General features: G+C 40.5%; 1 protein-coding gene across 6 annotated transcripts in view; it reads left to right on the top strand.

Annotated features, from left to right (window-relative positions):
* Positions 1–233: 233 nt before the first annotated feature.
* RNF111 (ring finger protein 111) overlaps positions 234–26,761 on the top strand; it is a 45,044-nt gene continuing 18,516 nt past the window's right edge. For 5 of the 6 annotated variants that reach the window (XM_036389671.1, XM_036389669.1, XM_036389672.1 and 2 more), the window contains exons 1-7: positions 379–465; positions 815–879; positions 10,877–11,772; positions 20,594–20,720; positions 22,414–22,577; positions 25,202–25,399; positions 26,250–26,569. In XM_036389671.1, coding sequence (XP_036245564.1) covers positions 10,896–11,772; positions 20,594–20,720; positions 22,414–22,577; positions 25,202–25,399; positions 26,250–26,569 — 1,686 coding nt within the window. In that variant the 5' untranslated portion in view covers positions 379–465; positions 815–879; positions 10,877–10,895. Of the gene's footprint in view, positions 466–814; positions 880–10,876; positions 11,773–20,593; positions 20,721–22,413; positions 22,578–25,201; positions 25,400–26,249; positions 26,570–26,761 lie in introns of all 6 variants that reach the window. The other variant, XM_036389673.2, reaches the window with a different exon arrangement.

The raw sequence follows: 26,761 nt of genomic DNA, 5'->3' as shown, positions 1-26,761 counted from the left end.
GTGCCCTCGGGAACCCATCCCGAGCAGCCCGGTGCCCTCGGGAGCCCGGTGCCCTCGGGAGCCCGGTGCCCTCGGGAGCCCGCCCTGCCCCGGCCCGTCCCCTCCGCAGCCCGCGCTGTGGCGGCGCCGCCGCCCGGCAGGGGGCGCGGCAGGAGGCGGGGCGCGCGCCGGCGCGGCTGCGCTTTGCGGGCGGCTGTAAAGCAGCGCCGAGTGTCGCGCTGCGCTGGGCAGGGAGCGGCGGGGGCTGCGCCACAACAGAGCGGGGCCCGCCCGGCGCAGCGGCCGCACCGGGACCGGACCGGGGGCAGCGGCCGCACCGGCACAGCCAGGACGCTGCGGCCTCTCGAGCCGCACCGGGAAGCGCCGCGGGGTCACTGCGGCGCTTACCGGGGCCGCTTCTACCCCTCGGCCCTGCGCAGGGCGCCGGCGGCACCCGCCCCTTCCCCCGCGGCCTCGCTGTCTCAGGTACGGGGGGCGGCGGGGACCCCGCGGATGGGGCCGGGGCCGGCCGGGGCTCCCCCGCCCCGCGCCCTGACGGCAGCGCTGAGCCGTGGGGCTGTGCAGCGGGTGGGAACTTCACGCAGAATGTATTTTTCCTTTTTTATTCAGCGCCTCGTTGACGCACAAAGCCGTGTCTTCACTGCGGGCAGCCGCAGCACTCTCTGGGGTTTTGTCACAAATTTGTCACAAATTTTCCCCTAAGGGAAATGAGTTTCTATTTCTGTGCGTAATAGCGTTTGTTATGACGTCATTTGTTTTGTTTGCGAAGTTAGTGTTCTCTTAACCCATGTTTAAAAAAAATCACTGTTTTCAGGTGTTTTTTGCCTGATGAACAAGGAAGGAACGTTCATTCAGAAATGTAGGCCAGGATCCTCAGAGGTACGTAGGCTTGTCACTGTTGCAATTGGCAGGTGCTAAGGGTATGTACTTTATTAAGTGTCCGTGTTTCTGAGATTAGGGCTGAGCATGCATTCATGGAATTTTCATGTTGTTTGAATAAGCTCTTCCATGGCTTGAAATGATTTTATTAAGTCATAAGCAAGGCTTGGTTGCTTTAGCTGAATAAATGGGACCCTTAATTCCTGATAGCCAAGTACTTCTCCAGAAGAGGACATAATGCAGGAGGTAAGAGTTTACTGTCATTAGAATAATTTGATTCTAATGCAGTTATTTCAGAAACAAAAGGTTTGAACAAAAGGGTAAGAATTGACTGCTCATTGTGTAGACCTGTGTTTGTCATGGTGTCTGTATTATGAACTATTAAAGGAAAGCTGGGTTTTCAGTATAAGGTCTTTCCTTGTCTTTGTTGTAACTTGTAGAAAATTCCAAAGGTATATTAATGCTGGATACTTAGTAGAAAGCTTTTCCAGGGAAACTAATATTTAAATTGTTACAATGCTTTGCCAGTCTTAAAACCAGAAATCACATCTTCTTGTTGTTTACATATCCATAGTTCTTGCTGTCAGAACAATTTAAGCAATTTAAATGTTTTTGCACTTACTTTTTGTGGATAAAGGGACTGTCTTGGGGCAGGGAGGGAACAGAAGCAAACCATGTTAGACAGGATGATCCTTGCTGATGTGCAAGGGTTGACAGGGAAAGAAGTGATCTTGGTTTATTTGATAGAGAGAACATCTGGTCACCTGTCTCTGCACTCATGCACAGTATAGAATCACTTATGGAATTTATAAGGTGGGAAAGGCTGTAGGAACATTTTATGGTTCACTTTAATTAAGTGATAGTGTAGAAGGCACCAAGCTTCCTGTTTTAAAACTCTTGAAGTCTCACATATTTAAAAACCTGGTGGTTTTTATTGATGGCTGAAGTCCTGGCAGCTACAGATGAGGTTGTGTCTGGTATTGGGAACTTGAAGGGAGCAACAGCTCACGGCACTCATGCATATTTTGCATGTCCTTTCAAAATATGGATGAGAACATTCTGACCTTTCAGAAATATGTTTTTTATGAAGCAATGGCTTTGTAAAAGTGTATTAAGAGTGTATCTTAACAGGACTGTGACTCCAGTTTATATTTGAATTAGTAACTTTGTTGACCTACATAACCAGATCAGTTACAGCAGTTGATTTTCACTGGAGGTGGCTGTGTTGCAGTAACATTTAGCTGACAGCAGTTGCTGCCTTCTTTTTCCAAGATGTACAATCTTTCATTTCAGTTGTTTCTATTTCCTCTAATGGTGAGGACATTCTTTTGAGAAGATAGAAGTGGTAGTTCCCTCCTCCATAGCTGATGGATTATAGAGGCTTGCATGTCGAGCAGTTGATTAAATAGGGAAAAATTGAGGGGGGGGAGATGATGGGATGGGGAACAGGGTGATTTCATTCACAGATAAACAATGGGGATAGTACAGAGAGATGGATTTGCCATAGGCAGATGTTGTCTAAAGGGTTCCTCATGGCTTTCCTGATGTGCAGTCTCCTTTAAGTGAGGTGTCAGCAAAAGTTTGGGTTGGTGAAAGAAACATTTTCTTTTCTTCCTTTCCTTCTGCCCCATTAGGGTTCTCTGCTAGGCCTAACCTGAGCCCACCAAAAAAATCCCACCAGTCTGTACCTAACCTTGAAGAAGGTTCACTAGTTAAGACTTCAGCTGAGGATACATCTTGTATCTCTTACAAGAGCACTGTAAACTTTGGATGCAGCTACACTGGCAAAGCTTAGGAGACTACAACTTTGAGTAATTATCCTATCCTTACATTGTACATGTATCCCATACAATGTTATTCAATATGTATGTTTATAAATCTCTTTCACCCTTACTGACATGCAAACAGCCAAACCACTACAGATCTGGTGATAAAACAAGATTATTTTGTTGTTTTATGTAGTTTATGCTATTTGGAAAAGGAATTTCCCTAAATTAAACTGATGTCTTCCTCACTAAGTGTTCACCAAGTGAAATCTGAGAAGGCTGGTTCATGGCTTTGCTAGCAAGATGTGAGAAAGGGCTATTTGCCTCTGTCATTTTTTTTCCCCAATACAGTTTAGTACTAATATTTGACTGCTGTTAGGTAAAATGTTTACTTTTGTCTCTGCTGGGTGCAGAGTGGAGAAGTCTGCTGCAGTGTCCTTTCCCCTGAAACTGGCAGATCTGCTCAGTTTAGTATCTGTAAAATCCCCTACTTCTCATAGGTTTCCTGAAGAGCAGCATAAAACTGTCCTAATGGTTAATTTCACAAGTCTCACTTGAAAGGCTCTTACTAGCAGCTGTGGCAAAGATCATGTTTAACTTTGCTCCTCAAAGCTTTATTGAGAAGTGTTTGCAAAATGACACTACATCAAGAAGAATTACACATACCTCAAAGGTCAAAAATGCCAGGGGGACTAAGAAACAATTTTTAAAATAATTATTGATGGCTGTGTATCTCAGAACTTTCCTAGCTGTCTTGGGAGGCAGAACTTTTAGTTAAGATCTTAAGTTCCAATAAAAAATTGCATTTTGTCATCACTTTATAAAACTACAACTTTTTATTCTGAAGTTCAATGCTGTTATGTTTGTCTTGGAGTTCACTGAAGCCAAAACATTCCTGATTGCCAAATCATAATGCTTCTATCTTAAACCCATGATTTACATAGTGTTAATGTAGCTAACTGATTTAAGCCTAGGACATAGCAAAGAAATGTCTAGACTGAAAAATGTGCTTGTGAAAAATACACATTGTGCTTGTGTATTTTGTCAAATACACCTGCAATATCAAATATATTTTTGTCAAATCCATCCTGCAAAGGCAGGCAGCTTCCTTGTCCAGTTGAGTGTGTGCATGGTGATGCTTGATTCAGGCTGGGATTTCCTTGGGTGTCTTTATGGCCATGGACTGACTCAGTGTACTGCAGCCCAGCTCCCCTGTGCTGGGAGGGGGCTCTGTGCAGCCCAGCTCCCCTGTGTTCAGAGGGGATCTCTGCCCAGCCCAGCTCCCCTGTGCTGGGAGGGGGCTCTGCCCAGCCCAGCTCCCCTGTGCTGGGAGGGGGCTCTGTGCAGCCCAGCTCCCCTGTGCTGGGAGGGGGCTCTGCCCAGCCCAGCTCCCCTGTGTTCAGAGGGGATCTCTGCCCAGCTCCCCTGTGCTTGGAGGGGATCTCTGCCCAGCCCAGCTCCCCTGTGCTGGGAGGGGGCTCTGTGCAGCCCAGCTCCCCTGTGCTGGGAGGGGGCTCTGTGCAGCCCAGCTCCCCTGTGCTCGGGGGGGGCTCTGTGCAGCCCAGCTCCCCTGTGCTGGGAGGGGGCTCTGTGCAGCCCAGCTCCCCTGTGTTCAGAGGGGGCTCTGTGCAGCCCAGCTCCCCTGTGTTCAGAGGGGATCTCTGCCCAGCTCCCCTGTGCTCGGAGGGGGCTCTGTGCAGCATTGCTCTCAGCTCACCATCTAACAGGAGGTGCATCCAGCTGCACATGCTCTGTGGATTTTGTCTGTTCCAGCTGGAGCCAGGCCGTGGCTCCTGTCCTGAAGAGCTCCTCTGTTTGTGGCTGTTGTGTGCTGGGCTCTGTTGGAAGAGGTGAGGCAGACACTTCAGCAGTCTCTCCCTAGGAGTGCAGTGTTGTTCAGGTGAATGGCAGCCTGGCACAACAGAGGCATTCTAGAGCTGTCCTATAGGTGTCCTGATGTTTCTGTTACAGGATAATTGCACAATGAGCTGAATTGACTTAGGCATCAGGAAGCAAACCTTGAAGGTCCCAAAAGATTTTTTTGGGGGGATAAAATTAAGGTGACTTTGCTGGTCCAGAGGTTGGACACTGTTCATTACAGTACTTGATGGTAGAGTTAGTGGGATCTGACTTTGAGACGGCTTTGTGAAGGTTAGTAAGGGTAGTACTGTACTTGGAATAACATTGTTTCACTTCAAGAGTAGATTTTCCAAGGCAGTGATGGTTCCTGGAATTGCCTGCCAGAAGTGGCTAAGCCTCCCTGCATTGCTGTGGCTCACGTAGCTGTAACACCTCTGCAAAGCACAGGCAAACCCTCCTGTCGGGGCTGGGTGTAGTGGGCTGGCTCTGGGAGCCTGTAAGCAAGAACTTGTATGTTGTTCTGAATTACTGTACCTTTCTGTAGGGCAGAACATAAGTATTCTGCTCAGAGAATTCTCCAGTAATTTTGTCATTTAAAAATGGAGTCATCACCGTGTCTGCATTAAAGCACAGAAAGGAAATTGAGAATGGTTTGCAATAGTATTTCATATTGTCCTGTGAATAAAGATACATAGTATCAATGCAAACACTATGGAATTACAGATTACCTTCTGAATGTGGCTGTTTTATAAAATGCATAGGTCTTTAATTTATCTGTTGCTTTATTCTCAGTCAAAGATTAGATGAACAATATGTAGGATGCTAAAATTTAGTAGTTAAACAAGCTTTAGAAGAGCATTGTTTTTCTAATAAAGTGATAAAAAGTGAAGAAGAATGCAATAAAATTTTGAAATCTGATTGCACTTGTTTTCCTGCTAGTGGAAGTGAATATTAGATGTTTTGCTTCTTGTCACTTACTCTGCATTGGACAGGCATACTGGTTGTCCCTGTTTGATAGAAATGAAATGAATAAGACAGAACTGCTTCTTTTAGGAAAATGAGTGGTGTTTTTTTGTGATCTGCTCAGTGAGTTCCTTTTTTTTGTTGGAGCAGCAGGACATGATAGCACTGAGGTTCAGTCTCCATGGGATTGAGTTGGGGGTCCAACTCCTGAAGTGGCTCCTGAGCCTTCTGTCAGCCTCCAGTGTGTCAGGGCCATGCAGGAATCAGCCTTGCTTGGCTGCCTGCCTGAGATTGGAAAGTAGCAGTGCTTAAGGTTTCTCACTTTGCTGAAGGCCTTGTATGAATTTTATAACCTTTTTCATTTTCCTGTTTCTTGATACATATAATGGAAAAGCCTTGCTGAATGAATAAGAATACATCTTTATAATGAGAGCAAAGAAAGGTTTTCTCATGAATTTAACAGTGCGAGTATTAGCTTGTCAGAGTAAAAATGATGGTAAAAGTAAAATCTGATACAAGCTGCATATCAGGGAAGGGAATTAATTTTGAAAGTTAGTTGGGAGTTCAGTGACCATATGCAAAGAAAACAAGTTAGAATTGAATAAAGAGACAACAAATGCAAGGAGATTTTTTCCCAGGTGGTGAAGGGAGTTGACTGCATTCGGAATGTGGCTGAAAATACATTTTCAGGGTAATTATTATTAGGTCACATATATTCATCAGTGAAGTTTATACCAAAAAACTGAGTTACATGTTGTGTAATGAAGCATTTTACTGTTTTATAGTGCTGTAATGCTACATGCATTTTGATTGCTTATAAGGAAATGATTAATGACAAAATCCTTTGCTCCATCTTATAACTCAGATGTGTTTTGCTTTGATATGTGATCAAAAACTTGCTCTAAAGACCTCTTTAACCTTTTTCTTTGACTTAGGTATTTCCAGGGATTTCCCAGTTTGCATGAATTTCCTTGCATAGCTGTATGTCTTGGAATGATTAATATCAGTGGTTTTAAATGGTGAAAAAAATGGATAAAAGTCATGTGCACTTCATAATTCTGAACAGTCATACACCTGAGAGGGGAACTTAGAATAACTATCTATAGTTGTCAGGTATCTGTCTTAACAGCTCTTCATTGAGTCATAATGGCTTAAAAGAGGATAGTAAATCAAAACTTTGAGAGGAAACATGGGGGACTAAGTCAATAGGCAGATGTTTTGATTAGAAGGAGGAACACTAATGCTGATTGAATTTACTTCATCTGCTGCTTTTTGAAAAAGCTTCTGAGGACTACTTTTAATTAGAAATATATATTGTAGGACCTTCTAAATATTTTAACAGCAAATGATCTCATTCTAATGACTTAATTATTTGCATATTATTTTTGTAGTCCCTCTTTAATGTTGTCCTCTGTGCAGAAGAAAAATGGACATTTATGTCTCACCTCTGAAGATACTTTAAATGGACTGAAATCTAGTCCAGCTTTTGTCTTTTTTTGGTCAAATTCTTTGTTTGAAAGTTTGTAATAGCATTTCTAAATGGTGAAGGAATGGATTATTTGTCATTGTTGATTGCTGTTGTTCACTTCAGAACCCCTCCTGTTTAAGCTGTTGTATAAGTTTGTAGTTGAAGGCAGCAGCTCTCCTGTGAGTAAGCAGTCCTTCAGCCTCTCTACTGATTAGCAAAAATAGAGAGCTCTTGATTACTTGGTTGAATTGCCATGGTTGTAAGAGTAAAAAATTAGAAAATGTTTGAATCTGTGATAACTGGCTAGTGTACATAGGCTCCCTGTTGGAATAAAACAAATCCAGTAAATAATGTTTCAGATGCACTCAGTTTCACTGTGATAATTTCAGGTTTTCATCACCTCACAGTAGTTTGAGGTTTCTCAAAGTGTAAATGTCATTGCACTCATTTTTTTGTTGTAACTTAAATAGCTATATCTGTATTTCTGCACAGTGGCTTCTGCACTAAAGTAAACAGAGCTTATGCAAGGATAATCACATTGAGCATGCAGAATTTTCATACTGATGGAGATTCCTCCACTTTAGTTTACAAATAAAAAGGGGGATAGCACTCCAGTGAATAGAACAGAATCCTTTGTAGATCAGCCCTTGGTTGTGCTCACATAATGAGAAAATGTTCAGATTTTAATTTCTTATAAAAAATGGAGGGGTCAATTCTCTTTGATTCCGAAGTTATCATGTTAAAAGGAGAGGAAACAGTTATGTATAGGCTGGACATGTAGTATATGCTGGCAAGTTATGACTGTGTTCAAAGACAATAAGCTTTCTAAATAATAAAAAAAAAAAATCCCCCCAAACTGAAGTATTTTGTGGATTTTCTAAAAAAAATTGTGATGAAATACAGGGCTGTTGTGGGAGGGTCTGGGTTGCTTTTGGACTGGGGTGAAGACTGACTAGACTGTTACATTTCTGTAAAAGAGTGGTGCATAAATAACAGAGCTAAAAGGTGACCTTGGGAGGATGAGAAGAAGGACTATGTACTGCTTGTTCTGTGTGCTTGTGGAAGGTCTGAATGCTGCATTCCTGTCCTTACTAGAAACTGGATAAAATGGAAGTCTTGGTCCTTATCTTTCCAAAGAAGGATAGTATGGATGAGTATGGTGAGGACTGTCTAAGAGCTGGAGCTGGCAAGGGTAGACAGCAGAACTCCACAGCTTTGGTAGGCTTTATTTTCTAGTAGACTTTTTGTACTCCTAATTTTTTCCAATTTTGCTACTTCTTTTTTTTCAGCCCTAAAGAAAAAGGTAGCCTTATATAGTACATTCCACTAAAACTTCATCAAAGCACTACTTTTTTTTATAGCAGTAAGAGCCCTTTGTCTATACTGGCAAGAGGAGGTTTATTCCAACTTGCATGAATATAACTTTTAACTTGCATGTGAGACAAGCCTATCTACTGTATTACAGAGAACAACAATACTTTGTTATCAGAGGATATAGGCCTCATATTTAACAGTAGTTGTTATAAATGTTTGTAGGCTTTCCAGTGAGGACATTCTAATGGGGATTTTTGGCTGGGGTTCTAGGATCCAAAAGGTTCTTGATCTCCAAAAAGATCCTGTCAACTTGCAGCTTCTGTAGGTGTTAGTTGTGCAGCATTGATGCCTTTTGCAAAGTTTTTATCCCAGATAACATCACATGGAGTGTAGTAGTTGCTTATGGCTAGGAAGAGGACACAGGGATGATCCATCAGTTTATACCCATTGCAAACTGAAATAAGGAATTCTTTAGGGTCTGTTAGGAACAGCTAGCTCCCAGTTGCTCTTGAAAGCATCAGTTTGTGAAACAGTCTAAAAAAATTCTTATTTAAATCTGTTCTGTAGTCTCAGTCTTGTATTGATATGTTCTGTGAGGAAATAAATGAGTGTTAACTATTAGCACTGCATGTAAGGATGCATTAGCATTTGGAAGAGTTTGGAGATTCAGGCAGAGGATTATGGACCTGAGTAGGCAGGGCTGCTTAACCTGCCACAGATCACAGAACCATCATAGACTGGTGTGGGTTGGAAGGAGCCTTAAAAGTCATCTACTGCCAAATTTCCTGCCACGGACAAGGACACCTTCCACAAGACCACGTGGCTTAAAGCCCAGCTTTTCCATGAGCTCTTCCAGGAGGCATCCGCAGCTTCTCTGGGCAGCCTGTTCAGTGTCTCACCACTCTCACAGGGAAGAATTTCTTCCTCATATCTAATCTAGACCTGCCCTCTTTCGGTTTGAAGCCATTTTCCCTTTTCTTGTCATTATATCCTTTGTCAGAAGTCCCTCTCAAGCTCTCTTGGACCCCCTTTAGGTACTGGAAGGTGCTGTAATGTCTCCTTGCAGCCTTTTCTTCTCCAGGCTGAGCAACCCCAGTTCTCTCTCTCTGTCTTCATAGGACAGAAGCTCCACCCCTGGGAGCATCTTTATGGCCCTCCTGTGGTCTTGTTCCAGCAGCTCCATGTCCTTAAGCTGGGAGCTGCAGAGCTGCACATGTTAGTCCAGGTGGAATAGAGGGACAATCCCCTCCTGCTGGCCACACTTTTTTGAGCCACGGCAAACACAGTGTCAGGTCATGTAATGCTTCTCATCCAGTAACACCCTCTGAAGTTCTTCCCAGAGCTGCTCTCACTCTCTCTGCCCAGCCTGTATTTGTGCTTGGGATTGCCCCAGCCCAGGTGCAGGACTTGCACTTGGCCTTGTGGAACTCTGGGAGGTTCATGCAGACCAGGCTCTCAGAGTGCCTCTGGGTGTTGCTGCTGTTTCTAGAATAGCTCAGGTGTTTTTTGTGCCTTCAGGCATATTCCCAGCTGTGCTGCTTAGGCAGCCTTATTCCACTTTGAGAATTGTTGCACATGTTTTCTTCAGCAGCCTTTTGGTAGTTCAGCACAACTTGCTGTAAGATGTCAAGTATCTACTATAGCCTTATTCAGCTGAGGCATAAAACCCCTGATATTAGTTACAGAAAAGAGTTCCAGTAGTTATCACAGTGGGAACCAAATTGTTTCATTATTCCCTTTTGGGAATTGAAACCAAAGGCAGAGATGGCAGATGAAGCAGATTGAACATGGATCCATTACTGAGGTTACTGTTGTCTGTCTCTTCCAGTACAAAAGTACTTCTTTGAGGCTCATGTTATACATTGGCAGCTTTCTATTTTGCAGGGAGGGGAAGCTGCCCAATAGTGACTGCTAAGGGAACACATACTATGATATACTCAGTTTCTGTCATAGGGTAAGAGTCAAAAGTACATGGACTGAAAATAGCTTTGTACACTGTACTGCTAATGTGTGGTGGTTTTTGAAAGAGACTCAAGGTAATAAATGGATTTTTATGACCTTGCCCCAAAATAATAACAGTTCAAAATCTCTCATGTTTCATTCCTTTTCATTCAGAAATAATGATGAATTCAAGTAACTGACTTTTATGGCTCAACTGACACCATACAACCCCATGTGTTGTATTGAGCTATTTACTGTCCATATGTTCTGCTGCAGGGAAAGATACAGGCCTTATTTAATAAGTAGGCATTTTAGTTGATGGCTATGGGAGCTATTTAGCCAAAATTCAGGTAACTTCTATAAGCAGTAGCCTGTAATTGCCACGATTAAGTATCAGTAAAGCAAACATCATTGGTTTTGCAGGTGACATAGACAAGTATTTGCTCTGTGAGAGTGATAATATATTCACTGACCATAAAAAATTAAAGAGCTCTGTCTTCATGAAAAACTACATTGTCAAAGTGTGTTTTTGTTATTTTGAAACAGTTGCATTTTGGTTACTGTTGTTTTGCCCTTCCCACTGGGGGATTAGTCCTAGCAGTAAATGGGTTTTCTCTTATTTTAGCTTTGCTTTTGAAAAAATCTTATGCTTCTTTTCTTGATGCTTATCTGTTTTGTTTTCTAGGCCTTTCTTAAATCTTTCCATGTCTAAATGGACTCCTGAATGTAATATAGTTTATACTCTAAAAGCGGATATGAAGAGTGAAGTTCCTTCTGATGCACCAAAGAGACAGGAGAGTCTGAAGGGGATCCTCTTGAACCCTGAGCCTATTGGGGAGGCCAAAAGCTTCACTGCAGAAGTTGAGATGATTGCCAGTAAAGTAGGGAATGAGTTCTCTCACTTGTGTGGTGATTCTCAAAAGCAAAAGGACATGAATGGCAACCATACAGACCAAGAGAAAGGTATTGTGGTGCGAAAAAAACGCAAGAGCCAGCAGGCTGGTCCTTCATACACTCAGAACTGTCCTGATAAAGAAAACAAAGGAATCTTAGGGTTGAGACAGCATCTAGAAACACAGAGTGAAGACAATGATTCTTCTTTTAGTGACTGTATCTCATCGCCTTCATCTAGCTTGCATTTTGGAGACTCTGACACAGTAACATCTGATGAGGAAAAGGATGCTCCTGTGAGACACCCTCAGGCAGTGCTGAATACTCCAAGCAGAACTCACAGTGCAAGGTCACAAAAGTGGCCTCGGACTGAGGCAGACTCTGTACCTGGGTTATTGATGAAAAGGCCCTGTTTTCACAACAGTTCTTTAAGAAGACTTCCATATAGGAAGAGAGCTGTGAAAACGAGTTCATCACAGCGGACACAGAACCAAAAAGAACGAATTTTAATGCAGAGGAAAAAGCGGGAAGTGTTGGCTCGAAGAAAGTATGCTTTACTCCCCAGTTCCAGCAGCTCCAGTGAGAATGATCTCAGTACTGAATCTTCTTCCAGTTCATCTACTGAAGGGGAGGAGGACTTGTTTGTGTCACCTGGTGAAAACCACCAGAATAGCACAGCTGTTCCTTCAGGTAAAACGAAATTCCTGAGGTATTTTGTATTAGTTACCTTTCATTGTGTATAATGGGCTTTTGTATAAGTCCTTTAGAGCAGTTCTTGAGGTTAATACTACAGATAGACTTACTGCAAGTACTGTGAACATTGCAACATAAATTCTTGATGGGAGAAGTACATTCAGATCTTAGAACATTCAAATCTAAAATCTTGAATGTAAAAGTTAATGGCTTCTACAGCACATAATGGAAGTTGCTCAGTCTGATTAGTCACATGCTGCTGAGTTGATCCATTTTTATTTTAGCTGTTGAATTGTGTTAAAAATTTAGTTTTGAACTGATTGTGGTAATAATTCTATTTTCAGAATGTAGAACTATATGCTAATATTTAACTGTTCTTGAAAATTTAGAAAAATAGGAAGAAAAAAGTCCGTTGTTATAAGAGCTGAAATATGAGGCAGTTGAAGGTAGCTTTAGTACTGAGATAATGAGAGAAAAGTATTGTATATATACCAGATGTTTTACCCAGATAAACTCAATGCAAGGCAGTTGGTTTACACAGTTATTTTTATAATATGTCTTGCCACGTTATCTGAATCCTTGAGTGCTTGGAGGAAGACTTTTTGGGGGATGTTTTTGTTTAGTTTTGTTTGTTTGGGGTTTTTTTCCTGGTTTGTTAGTTTGTTGTGGTTTTTTGCTAATTGGCAGATTTTTTTGGGCTTCCTTTTGTGTTAAATTTGCCAAGTGAAAGTAGTTGTGCATTCTGTTTTAGTTCAGCTTTTTAGAGAGCATGGGGAAGTAGATAGAACACAGCATGGTGTTAATCTGTGCAACCATGTGTTTTATCTAGTGACAAATATGTTTTAATAAGTGAAACCATATCTCAGGCTGTGCTGATCATTCCTCTAAGAAAATGCGGCTGAAAATACAAGAACAGGTTAAAAAAAAAAAAAAGTGTGAATGTTCATTCATTCAGGGCAGGATTTATGCTTGAACAGAACCAGAGTAGTAAAGTCTAGATTATTGCTTGTTACTCATTGCAGTAGGAAATAATGTCTGCGATGTTTAAATACAAGTAAAATCTGTAATGCTAAAGTTTTACTTCTGCAGTGCTAGGGCTGGGCATATATAACTGAAACAGAAGAATTATTGCACAGCCTTAATCATCTTAATGCCTATTTGTGGAATAGAAATTAATTAGGCCTAAAAAGTTGCATTTGACATGCATGTGTAACTATATTGAAGAATATGATTTGTAAATAATAAATAATGGGGATATGCATACATTTATATGAAAAGCCATTTTCTCAAACTACTGTGTTAACACATTTGTTTCCAAGTTAGTGATTTCTTACCATTTTCAGAGAGGGTGGATTTCTATGTAACCAAAATGATGTAGGATCAGTAACAACTCTCCTTCCACACAGATGTGGAAAAGTCCAATGGATTAATTTTTATACCACATAAAAAGCACTCTTAATTAATGAAAGTGTCTGTTTCATGTCATGAATGAAGAAAACCAATTAGTTCTGCACCAGTAATTTTAGATGAGAATACTGACATGAGTTGTAACTGAAAGGAGGTCTGCTTCAAAGATTGTGTCCTGTTCATTCCTGTACTCCAGGACCAGCACTTGCAGGGAGCTGAAAAGTGATTCTGGCTTAGTGTGTGTGAATACTGTGGGGGTTTTTCCAGTGGAAATATATATTGATGGAAAGGTTTTTGAGCATTTTGTTTACATCGCAGATATAATGGGAAGTTGAGCAGACATCCTCTGTGAAAGTGTCCTATTTTTAGCAAGATAAAAATGTGATTAACATTTTTGGTAGCTTTGTGCTGTTATATAAGGCATTTCTGGTTATTGAGTTAATTAGGACAGAAATGGGGGCAGCTGGAAAACAGCTATGCAACTTCTCTGTGTAGTGAGCAAGCATGAGGGGGTTTAATATGAGGAAAGGCTTGTATTGATTGTAATGTACATGAGCTTGTTAATGTTAGGGAACATTTCTTTGCTCTGTATATCTGCTGAATTTACAGTGTGCTGAAGGACAAATAACTTCTGCTAAGAATATGAGGCCTGGGGTATATATGTAAAGGTGCTAGAGGACAGACTTAGGAAAGGAGGAGAATAATAATTGGAAAAGAAAATACAGTTTAAAAAGATGTGGCAATAACTGATTTTTTTAAAAAAAGCAGGCTTCAAAGTGATGTGATTAGTCTTGCAGCATACTAAATAGCAATTTGTATTAAGGATATTGCAGAAAATATTTCTTTGCTTTGAATATTGATGTTTAACTAAAGATACAATGCATTTAAAGAACTAGCGAGTTAAATTAGTTTTGACTGTTCTGAAAACAATTTTTCTGATTGTTGCAAGAAATTAAAGTAACAGACCTTTTAAACCAAAGTATTTAGTAAGTTCTTATAATTAATAAAATTAACTTGGCTAATTTTGGAAAAATCATGTTAATGGAGATGGGATGAGGGGGTTGTTTGTTTAACAAAACCTTTACCAAGAAAACAAATAGCATTATATTGGGTTTTTCCTCCTGTTCTATTAGGGCTTAAGCTATTCTTCTGGTGAAACCTTGTGAACCTTGGAGTGTGGGAGTGTGCACAGTACATCCTGACACCTGGGACTGGATGATATTGTTGTACCAGCTGTGTGCCATAGAAGGCATTGTTCTCATTGCATCTGGGATGGGCAGCTGAAGCTCCTTCAGGGGAGACAGCAGCTGGGTGCAGTTTAATGATCCTTGCAGCTGAAGGTGCAGGTGCTTACAGGGTGTATATTCTAATTGCAGTGTTGATCACTTGGTTTCAATTGCAATTAAAATGACAGAAGGCAGCATTTTTGCTGGGAGACATGAATTTTGATTCTGTGTTTTGTTTAGGTAGTGCAGAAGCTTTTCTCTAACCCTCTGTACACACCATCAGAAATGATCCTCCTATGAAATCCTGCCTATGAAAAGTGGCAAAATTCAACTTTTGCTGTTGTTGGATGTCCTGTGTTGTAATGCAAATGTTCTGCTTCTGCCAGAGTTTGATTTTCATCTTGAATCTAAAGGATTGGAGCTGCCTTTTGGAGGCAGTCTGTGGAGGGAAATCTAGCAAAAGCTTAAATTGGAACAATTTTTTAACCTTATGTACTTTGATTTGGCAATAAAGCAGAACTCTGGAAAAGGGCAAAGTGTTGTTAGAAAAAACAAGCTGTGTAGAGTTTTGCATTGTCATAGATTGTTCAAATTGTTCACCTAATAACTTACTATTCCTTCAGGGTCTGATGTATTATTTTATATTTTTGAACAACTAATGCTAGACAGGTTTTTCTCCTCTTGGAATGTAATGCTGATGAGAAGCTGCTCCAAATTTTGTTCAAAGCTGCTTTGAATGATAAGACAGTGTTTATTCACTACTGTCATCTTAATTCTCTAACATTTGTTGTCTGTCTCCCAAAAAAAACATTGAATATAGACATTCAATATTTTACAAGGCAGAGGCTGGTGAAAACGTTAAGCAAATACTGCTTCATGCTCAGATTATTTTAACAGGTTTAAGATAAACAGGTATTAAGTGGAAGTGAGCTGCCTGTTGTTAAAGTTGATTATTATTCAGTTACTTAATCCCTCCTACAAACTACTGCATGCAGTCCTTTTCTCACACCAACTGATGCAGCTGATAATTCCAACCTTTCATCTCAATAGCATTAGTGGATAAGGAAGGGTATAAGTATCCTGTTTACCATGCTGCTTACTGGAGAAGAACTGAGAAGTGGTGAGGAGAGGAGCACCTGGCTTTGTGAGCAGTGGACATTAATCAGTGCTGCTGTATCCATCTGCCGTGGATTGGGGCTTTAAATAGCTACAGTAATAGAAGTTAGTGTAGCATTCACTTCAGCCCTGCTGCAGCTTTCTGTGCTGAAAAGATGCTATTTGTAGGTTTGGCTTGTTGTGGCATTGCCCATAGGACTGGTTTTGGTGCAAGGTTAAAGAACAGTTAGTACAGGTTTCAATTAGCATGGCTCATAGTTGGACAAAATCCCCTAAACTGTGGTTGACTGTCTTTTCCACCAGGGTGCAGACTCCTAAGCAATTTGTGTGCTTTGGAAAATTTTTCCCATCGTGCACAGCTGTTGGAAGGTATATTCCAAGTAAGTCTCAGGTACAAAAAAGCTGTCATCACACAACCCTAAGGGAACGGGCAGGTTCTTGCCAGAATGTTGACAGCACTAAATCTTAGTTACAATTAAGTCCTTATTTTCTTAGCAGGATTTTATGAGTAGAATGGCACTGGATTTCTATAAGTAGAATCAATGTAATACAATCTGCAAGTAGCATAATACAAAACTTGTACTACCACCAAGTTAAAATTTCTAATCACCTGGACCCTCTGCAGATCAGGTCAAATCTTAACATGGGGTTTGCTTTATCAACCTAACAATAATCTAGATTATCTAACCTAATCATAATCTAGATTCAAAAACCATACAAAAGAGCATGAGTCACTCACTCAGTCCTCAGAGGAAGCAGATGATGACAGAGGTGTCCCTTGCCCCAGTGACAGGAGGGGTTGCATTTCTGGTCCAGGTTCCCACTTGGGGCTTGTAGCTGCTGGATTTTGTGGCCAGTGCTCTGGGTGCTGTCAGCTCCCCTGCTCTGTGCCACGCTCATCAACAGCACCTGCTTGGCCTCCTGCAGGACCTTCAAGGCCACCAGGGGAAGGGAGTGACTGTCCTGGCACCCAGGAATCTTCAGACATCTAGGGAGGGAAAGGACAAATGTGTTTGGTCTGTCTGCTTGGTTCACAGGACCTTCAGAGCCTGAGAACGAGAGCAAAGCCACAAATCCATGACCTGCTCAGTCCCAGAGGGTGGCTGCTCATACAGGGGCGTTGTTCTGCTCTGACAGGCTCAGAGCAGGGCTGCCAGCCATACCTAGTTCAAGACATTGGAGAGGTAAAGGAGACAGTACTCACTAATACTAGCAGGATATTATTTTATTAATTTCAAACTGAATTACTGTCCAAGTCATAATCTTTAATTCACAAGCATAAGTGGCTTAGGTCCCACATACAACACTCTTATTGACAGCTGAGCAATGACTGGGCAAGAAAGCTCTGACATATTGTTGTGGACGCTGGGTGGTATGAGAGCTTTTAGTTAAAATTTGTAGTTTGAATTTTCTGCTCTGGCTGCACAGTGTTTTTGCCTGCTGCAGATGGCGGAGAGAACATGTGCCTGAGTGGGCTCTTGGTCTGATCCAATGCAGGCTTGGAACTCAGAATAAGGCATCTCTCTCACTGGAACTTGACTGCTGATTTTAAATCTCTTCTGCTTTCACTTAAGCGTTGATCAGATTGTCTCGTTTGAAATTGTGTATTGAAAAATACTTTTGTTATCTTACATGTAATATTCTAGCTGGTTAAACTCCATGTTAATTGCAAAACAGATGTGAAAATACCCTCTGAGAATGACAACAGTCAGCCGAACATAAATTTTAATATTACACCAGTGTTATTTATGCCCTTGGTGGGGTACTTGGGATGATGATTAATTAATCTTGGAGTTATGCCATAGTCTTTTAAATAGTAGTATAATTATATACATTATACATATTATACTGTGCAAAGCTTAGTCTCTTGCTTACACCTTCTGGATTATTAAAGTATTTGATTCTAAAGCAGCAAGTTGGTCTGTCACTTGCTGATAGACCAACTTGCTGCTTTTCTGTTTGTGAAGTAATTTCTGTTGTGAAGTAATCTTACAACTTTCTAGGGAAAAATATGTCATTTACTGGCCTAAGTATTGAACTTTAGAGTCCAATATTATATTTATTTTATTATAAAAGTTATATTCTGCTTACAAAAGCACTTTATTATGACAGATTTACTGATTTTGTGAGGTAAGGCCTGGATGAGAGTATGTTTTTATTTGTAAGGGAGGTTTACAGTTTTACACATGTTCAGATTTGGATTCAAGCATGTGCAGTTTATCCCTTCCCCTAGGCCATCTGAGCATTGGGTTTCCATCATAGAAAAGGCTTTTAAAAGCAGGGAAAAAACTTATGTGAAGAAGTTACCGATTATTTCTGATTAATAGTCACATGCAGGACTTAATTACTAATGGCTATTGAAAGGTCTGAATGGGAAATGAAAAACTTGCAAACTGAAATTTGGTATCTTGTGTGCACTATGAAATATTATTTGTAGATGTGAGAAGGGGAAAAAACACCCCAAACTCTGTGGAAACTATTAAAATCCTTGCTTTGATTTTCAAGAGAAGTTTTGTTTGTAAGAAGCTCACTTGAAATGCAGACTGAGTCTTTCAGTGGTGGCCTGAAGGTTAATTTACTCACAAATAACTAGAGTATAATTTTCTTGATGTGTTCTGTGATTCAGAAGATGACAAAGAAATAATGTGTGCCTGCAGGAGGATGATTTTCTGTTTGTTTTGTAGCCAAAGGTATTATTCAGAAAGTAGTACAAAATACATCTCTTCCATCTGTGTAGCTGTTTTGCTGTCAGCAGTCCAGTGACTCTTCTCCTTGAAGCAAGATAACCCTCAGGAGCTGCAGGAATGGTGTAGTTAACTCTGTAATTATCCAGATTTAGCTGCCTTCTTACAGCTTCACTCACTCAGGGGATGCATTGATGTGTAAGCTATTCATGCTTTAAATTTTGCTTGAAGTTCTTTACAGACAGATGACTGGTAGGTGCTAAAAAAAAAAGTGAATTATACTGTATCATGGTGGACTGTATAAAACAATTCAATTTTTATATAGTTTAGGGAAGTTTTTCTGCTTAATTTTGAAGAAGGTATTGGTTCCTTGCATAGGAAAGTACTTCATGGGAAGAAAACACCAGTTTGTGCTTTTGACTTAGGAAGGTGGTTTTAGAAGCACAAACAGTAGGAAATTGCATGTCTCTGAACTATGTCTATGCTGTATCCTACTTGGAGCAACTTTGACTGTTTTCCTAAAGATTTTATTTGTTATTTTGGAAGTCACAAAACCTGTTCATTCAGTACCAGTCTGGATGTTTTTTTACAGTCTGATTTGTGTAGTTGGTACAATCACCTCTCAGCTAAAGGAGTGCTTAAAAAAACCCCAGTTGAATAAAATGAGCTTTTGAACATTGAGAAAGGTGTCTGAATTGTGTAGATATTCAGTTAAGAATTCCCTTTGGTTTTCATGAGCTAAGCTTGTGTCAGAATTTCAGTAGAGGTGCACACTGGGTGAATTTCAGTATAGATCTACATTCTAGATGATTCTGTCCTCAAGGAGAACTCGTTTGTTTTCTGAAGTAACAAAATCATATTTAAGCCTAAATCTACTTCTGCATCTGTCATAAGTTTAATAAATACTGAACCTGAGGACGTGTGGACTCTGAGGAGTGCTCTCAAGCTTGCTGTATTTCAGAGAAGTGCAGCTTTGGAAGATGGAAGGAGGAGCTGGGGGTTTTTCTCAGGGACCTTTTCCCAGCTGCTTGGTGGTTTTGTCTGACAGCAGATAAGTGTAGTGACTGACTGAGATAGTTCTGTGTAAGGAAGCTGTTGCTTGTTTGCCCTGATAGGCACAATGTTTACATTGCTCTGGATGTGCCTCTTTAGCTGCTGCCTTTCACTCTGAGTAACTGGCCTTTCGGTATTTTCAGTTTTGGAGTGTTGTTTTGTTTTTTAGACTTTGCAGTGTTTTCAGTTTTCTCCAAACTTTTCATGCAAGGTCTGAGAACTAATTTTGTTCCACGCTACTTCCAATTGTTAGAGTTTTATTAGTATCAGTATTTGGAAGCATCACTCTTTACATCTTCAGCCAGCAATCTTTCTGAGATAAGTGTGGTCAGAAACAAAGGCCTTTGGAAAATAGGTAATGCAGTTTGGGTTTTTTTCAAAGCAGAAAAACGGATAAAATAAAAATGAATAATCTTTCTCATTGGATAAAGCAGCTGAGAACAGTCAGTGCATACAGGATGGAAGCATTGACTTGAACGAGACCAAATTCTTCAAACACTTCCCTGAGGCAATTTGCAGAAACCAAAATGATAGTTAGTGCTTTCTAAGCTATACAGCTTGGGTTTTTTTAGTTCTTTTGTGCTCAGTGAATAATCCATAGCTCAATTTAAGTTTTGTAGATGGCTCAGACTTGTCACTGCCAGTGTTGCAGCTCTAGAGGAGTATTTCATGTGGCTGCTTGTTAGGCTGAAACTGTAACCATTATTCCTGAAGTGGAAGTGTTTTCCTAAGAAAACTGGTCTGTTTTGTGGGGTTTTGGTTGCTGTTGTTATCATTCTTAGTTTAATTTTATCTTCCTCTGTCTAGTACAGATTGTGAATGCCACAAAAAGTCTAGATAGATAAAGGTGTTTATAAACACCAAGGGATTAATTTTGTAAGTATAAACTTGTTGGTCGATAACTGATACCTAGAAAAACATTTTTTAAAAAAAGCTAATTTTTTAAAAGCTATTAGTGCAAACAAACCACTACTGCTTTGCTAGCTTGTAAGTTTGATCTGTTTTTATATTAAATGACTGAATTTTGTTGGTGTTACAGATAATAAAATTCACTGCAATTGCTTTCAATGCTTGTAATGCAAGCTTGCATATCTACCCCACACTCAGTCTTCTGTCTCCTTCCTTCTTTTTGCTTCAATATTTACAGCAGAATTGCTCCCTTTAATAATTAGGTCATGTATTTGACAGTTGCACCTAAGATTTTGACATACACCATGGAATTCTCTGCCTACATATATTTTAAATCTGTGAAAAATAATCTCTTATAATGACAGTTGGTGAATGAAGTATAAATAAAGTATGGAAACTTTCTTCTTCCTTTTTCCTCATCAGGAAGTATTGATGAAGATGTTGTGGTGATTGAAGCATCCTCCACTCCCCAAGTCACTGCTAACGAAGAAATAAATGTTACCTCAACAGACAGTGAAGTGGAGATTGTCACAGTTGGTGAAAACTACAGGTGAGATTTGCATCTCTTTGTATTAAAGTTTTGCTTGTCTCTGGGTTTGTCTCAATGCTTTGTGCCGTTAAGAGCCCATAAGTTAATGTCACTGGAATTCTAACCAGAATGCACATTATGCATTTTTGATTAGAAAAACAAACCAAACAAAACAAAACCCGATCAATAACAAAAAAACCCAATTCTAAACCCCCAAACAAAGTAAGGGCAAAAAACCCAAAGCACAGCTTTGCCAAAGCTTGAGAATTGAACTAATCTGGAGTAGTTGAGGTGGCTGTATTAGTGTGATTGATGTGCAGGATTTGGGGGAAGCAAAGCTGCACAGTGAGATCCTAGAGAGAGCCTGTGTAGGCTGAGTTGACTATCTAGGGATTAGCTGAGCATTTCTCAGGAATGCAGCCTACTTTTTTGAAACTGCTGCTGTATATGCTTTCCTGTTCTTCCAAGAATCTCTGGAAGTTTTGTTCCATATTTTCAGATTTTTACAGAATCTATTAAAGTAGAGTTTCTTGAAGAAAACTTCAAATTCAAACCTACCTAAAGCTAGATGCTTGTGAAAAATAAATAGCTTCATATATTCCTAGCATCAATAAGATGTGTTTTCTGTAATAGTCTTAAGACTTGAAAAAATTAATTCTTTCTTCCCTCACCTTCTGCAGTGCTCCAGCCAAAACAGCAGTAGCTCCATGGTGATTTGTGCAGTGGGTTTTGTTTGTTTTTAGTGAAGTCATTCCCTTTTCTTCATATTTTCCTCGTCTGAATTTCTGAAGTCTGAGTACATTGTTTTTCCAAATTGGAAAATAAGAGCCACTTGATTGACATAAATACTGGAGAATCAAAGTTTTTTGGGAGTGCAATGGTAAATACAAGACTGTAAAAATACTGTTCCCTTAATTAAAGACTGTATGCTTCAAAGAGGATACACACTCCAAAGATCATTGTCTTGAGTGTTGGGGTTTGCATGGCTAAACTGAACAGAATGGGTGCTGTGTGATATAAAACAGAGATAAACCCATCCCTTTCCTTAGATATGGTTACAGGCTTAGGATCTCCTCAAGCCACATTGCATTTTAGCTTAAGTATTACAAAAAGCTTTGTTTGTTCTCCGAAGAGAGGGAGCAAAATCATATTAGAGGTAAAGGTCCAGAGATTTTGCACAGTCATGACATTTTGTAAATTTGAAGTATAAAAATTATCCTCTGAAAGTACTCTGTCACATGTTAACGTGCAAAAGTATTTAATGTTTATGGATTTTTAGTGTCTTCATAGGTCTGTCATCGTTTATAGACCTATAGATCATTTATAGACCATTTTTAGCTGTTTCAGACTGCACAGGAGTAGTATTAGATTTGCAGACTCTTCAATTACAAACCCAAAACAACTTCAGCTGTAATTGCTGCCTGGCCATGGCTGTAGGGTTTCACAGTGAATTTTTTTTTTAAAATGGCTGCATGTACAGGGGATGTGGCTTAGAGACCTTTAAACTCTCCATGCTGGGCATTTGCTGTTATGTTCTCTGGTAAAGGCTGCAATAGCATTTGTGAGTGTGTTTGTGAAAGCGGAGTCACGTGGTATGTCAATGTGATAAAATGCTTTTATAATAATAAAAATCTCCAGGTAGCTCCTCAGAGAGGAGGAGAAGAAAGCAATCATGGTCAGCTTGAGGCCAGCACTAAGGTGTTCCCCTGTGCAGGTCCCGCTCGGCGCTCGGCCACGCGCGCTCGCACTGGGCCGCGGGCTCCAGCTCGCACGCGGCGCGGCCGCCGGAGCAGCGCTCCCGCAGCAGGGTCTCCACCGTCATCCAGCCCCTGCGGCAGAACGCCGCCGAAGTCGTGGACCTCACCGTGGATGAGGATGGTGAGTTGCCTTGTCAGAGAAATCTGCAGGAGCAGGATGGGCAGTGTAATGGCACTGGAGTTAATGGCATCAGATAGAAGGTACCCTTCTAAGTCTGATTTCTAATGTCTGTTTCCAAACCTGTCAGAAAATGTGCCCTTCCTTTCAAAATTTAATGTTTAGCTGTTTTCAGTCTTTTAGATCTAAAGATACAGTTTTTCTTCCGAAGCTGCCTTGGGTGTGTGTCTGAGAGCTGACTCACCAGGCAGAAATTACAGAACAGGTTGGAACTACTTCTTGAAAAATATGCACTTACTTCAATGCAACACTATAAAAGGAAAGTCTATCATTGCCTATGCTTTGGAATAGTGACTGTTCTTTCAGGCCTTGAAGTAAAAATAGCTTTTAAAAAAAGAAAAGCCCAACCCTAAACTAGTAAAGTGTGTTAGGTTTCTGAAGCTGTAACCTTTCATTGGTTCCTAACATTAAAACCTGCTGACACTTAATAAGTCTATTCCTGCTGAAGATCGTAAGAGAAACTTAGCAATTAGCATAAAATTGGGAGAAGGAAAAACTGAAGCTCATGTACGTTTTTGCACATTTGCAGATGGTGGTGGTTTTGGGGATTTCTTTGGTGCATGTTATTTGTAATGTAAGCTTTGTTGTTGTGTGGTTCTGCCCGCGTGCATTGCAAGCTTAGTATTGTACAGTATCTAATTCTTCAAGTTGTGGTTTTTGGGGTGGGATGGAGAGTCGGAAAGGCTTGAGAATAATTTTGGTTGGTTAATGGCTTGTAAGGTAGAGGATGAGTTGATGAACAGATTCTTCGTTTTAGGTATTTACTGTGAAATATCCCAACAGCTCTATCGTTGAAGGAGTGCAGTGTAGGTTTCTATTGCTTTACTTTACACTTAAAATTCATATTACAGAATTTAGTCTTGGATTCAGAAATCAAGTTATTTTTAAAATACACTTCTGTAATGTGTGTGTTAAAGACTGGCTGTTTCTCCTGCCTTCTAGAGGAAATGCCTAAGATGAATCTTCCAGGATTTAAGGAATACTATTTTTGGGTTTAGGCATCAAATTTCACACATGAATTAGTGTTAAATGATTGGACTTCTGAATTAACACTGTAAAAGGAGTTTAGCCCAACTTTACCTATTTCATCAAAGATACTGGTCTTAAAACTTGGCTGGCTGCTTCCCTGAGCATAAAGATCGTATCTCCTTTTATTTTCCAGGGCCCATGTCTGGGCAGTGAGTTGAGAAATCCAGTTTCTCTTAGCTAATAGTTCACAATGGACCAAGCCCCCTGTTTTTCAGTGGTTTGGGCAGGGGAGAATCAGAAGTGTCTGTAAGGGTTGGTGGGGAACCTGAGCCTGAGGGAACTCAGGGTGGCCGCTGGCCTGAGCACTGCCTGATCACTTCTCATTGTAGGCTATACATGTTCTATAAAGTTGCTCATTTTCTGAATTTAAACATTAATATATTTCACCCAAAACATTGTCTTAAAAGAAATAAAATTAGTATATTGGAAGGCCACATTAAAAGTAAGAGGAATGTAAATGTCGATATCAGATCATGTTTTTTTAATGTGATGAGTTGGAAGACTTGTGAGGGAGAAGATACATTTATTCCTTTGCTCACTGAGTTGCTGATACTCCTGCTAGATATAGAGAGAAGTCTTGAAAACGACTCATATTTTATTTTGAGACTCTGTAAAGGAAGTATTTGAAGTTTTTTGATACTTCCCCCCCCCCCCGATATCCATGCAAACATTTTTACTAAAAAAACCTGAGCTATTTCTGATAATTTTCCCTTTTATGGTATCTTATATTCTTAGTCATGTCATTGCCTTTCATTACTTAAGAAAAATTTCAAACTTATAGTCCAAGTCCTTTTCAAAACTAAATTCTAATTATGCCACCAAGTATAGTTTTAAATTTTAACTTGTTTACAATTATCTAGTAAAGGACAAGACTCATCAAGTGCTTTGGATTTCCAGGATACATTGCTCACTGTTAGCTTTGCAATATATAATATGAACAGGTATGTACCTTTAAGAGAAGTCTCAAATATTGATAATCTGCTTTTAGCATGTGTTGAGACTAGAAACCAAGTTCTTGCTAAAGCCTTTAGCACAATGCATCTGGAATGATTGAAGTTTGTAAAGTAGTACTGCTAGCTTAGATGTTTGCTGTTCTTGGTGAGTTGTCTAAAAGTTGTTCTGTTTTTCATAGGCAATAGAAAGTTACAGGGATAATACTTAATCATAGAGTAGTTTGCCTGTAGATTAATGGAGGATATCAGCAAGCATTTTTATCATGAAGTACTGAAGTAATTTAATCTCTTTTATAGTAGAAGTTTTTTTTATCCAGTAAATAAAACTTAAATGTCAGATTTGGTTGAGAATTGATTTTATGTTAATTATTAAAACTTGAGTAGATTAAAAAAGCAAGAGAGAAAAAAAAGATAATTTTCTTTCCACACACAAGCCTGTCAGGTTTTTATGTTCTGACTTTCTTAGCTTCTGGCAAGGCCAGAATCGCGAATGTCTTGTAAAATGGTTCAAAAGCAGGAACAACGATAAAAAAACCTCAGCCCTTTTAAAGCTTAGAGAACATGAAAGCTTTTTTATTTCACCAGAGCCGACAGTTGTGCCAACCACATCAGCTCGAGTGGAGCCGCAGGCCGTGAGTTCTGCTTCCACTACCAGCTCCAGTACCTCTACCTCAGAGCAGGCCTCTGATGCAGCTCCCAATGTCTCCAGCAGCCAGCCCTCTGCAGCACCAGAGACCACTCCCAGTCTCCCCAGTGGCAGCACTGCTGGCACTTCAACTGGAGGTACAGAATGAGCTCTGAGCTGTTGTGTTGCCTCTGAGTACAAAGGAGGTAGAGGAAGTTAATCAGCATTCTCTAAATTAAATCCCATGTGAGCTTCTAGTACTGAACCTAACAGTAGTAACCTGAGAGGACAGGAATCTGAAAAAGACCATTGATTTCTCCATAAAGATACAGGAAATTTGCTGGAGCCTTCTGTTTGTGCCTGTTGGAATGATTTGGTTATACAGAAGAAACCACATCCTTGCTTTTTGAGGAGGTGGAATGTAGTTCACTGGGAATTAAGCCTCTCATTTCAGTGTGTTACAGAGGTGTTATTTCAATGTGTGTTGTAAGAAAGTGAAGGATGTATCTGGATTCCTTGAGTATATCTCCTGCTGTGGATAACCCCCTGGGAGCACGTTTATATAGAGCTGTATATACAGAGAGCACTCATGACATCACTGAAACAAAGCTGCCCCGTCTGCAAGTGTGGTGAGGGCCAATTAACCTGGGTGGACCACAGTTGCACAGGAATTTGAGGTCTCTGCACGCTGACCACAGGAACAATTTTTCTTCCTTCCCCTGCTGATGATGTGCCTTAAATTTGTAGAATTAGGCAAGTGTCAGTTCCTGTCCTCCAGTGGTTGCCATGGGTACTTCCACCTGAACCATTCAGTTCGGGTTCATTTAGCAGGTATAGCTAAATACTACTTTTTGTAACTAGTTTGTTTTGTTTTAGTCTAACTCTGGTTTTCAATTGGTTAAATACTTAATTCTGAGGTACAGGGTGTTTTGTTTCTATTTATGACACTGCTTTACAGTGATTAGCATTACTAATTTCTTTCACTTCAATATTAACTTTGTCTTCAAGATGAAATAAGAAGAGCTGCATCCAATTCAACACTGGAAACTGGCCCTCCAGCCATGCCAAGGCTGCCATCGTGCTGTCCCCAGCATTCTCCTTGTGGAGGGCCTTCACAGACTCATCATGCATTGGGACACCCACATAGCAGCTGCTTCCAGCAGCATGGCCACCACTTCCAGCATCACCACCATCACCACCACAACCCTCACCCCGCTGTCCCGCTGTCTCCTTCGTTCAGTGACTCCAGCTGCCCTGTGGAAAGGCCTCCTCCTGTGCCTGCCCCATGTGGAGCAAGCAGCAGTTCTGGCACCACTTACCACGAGCAGGCAGGTTTAATCCTTGTGACTCACAATCACACCTTGTGACTTGGGATTTCAAGTTGTTCCAGATAGGAGGGAAGAGGATAAGGATGCTGAATTATAAATTGCTCTCTTGCTCTGCATCAGGCATTATAGAAGGGAACTAAAAGGAAAAATTGAGCTGTAATTTATATGAACACAAAACCCTGAAATTTTATG

This window comes from Molothrus ater, chromosome 13, assembly GCF_012460135.2.
Source record: "Molothrus ater isolate BHLD 08-10-18 breed brown headed cowbird chromosome 13, BPBGC_Mater_1.1, whole genome shotgun sequence".
Taxonomy (NCBI): Eukaryota; Metazoa; Chordata; class Aves; order Passeriformes; family Icteridae; genus Molothrus; species Molothrus ater.
This window is presented reverse-complemented; position numbering and strand designations above follow the sequence as displayed.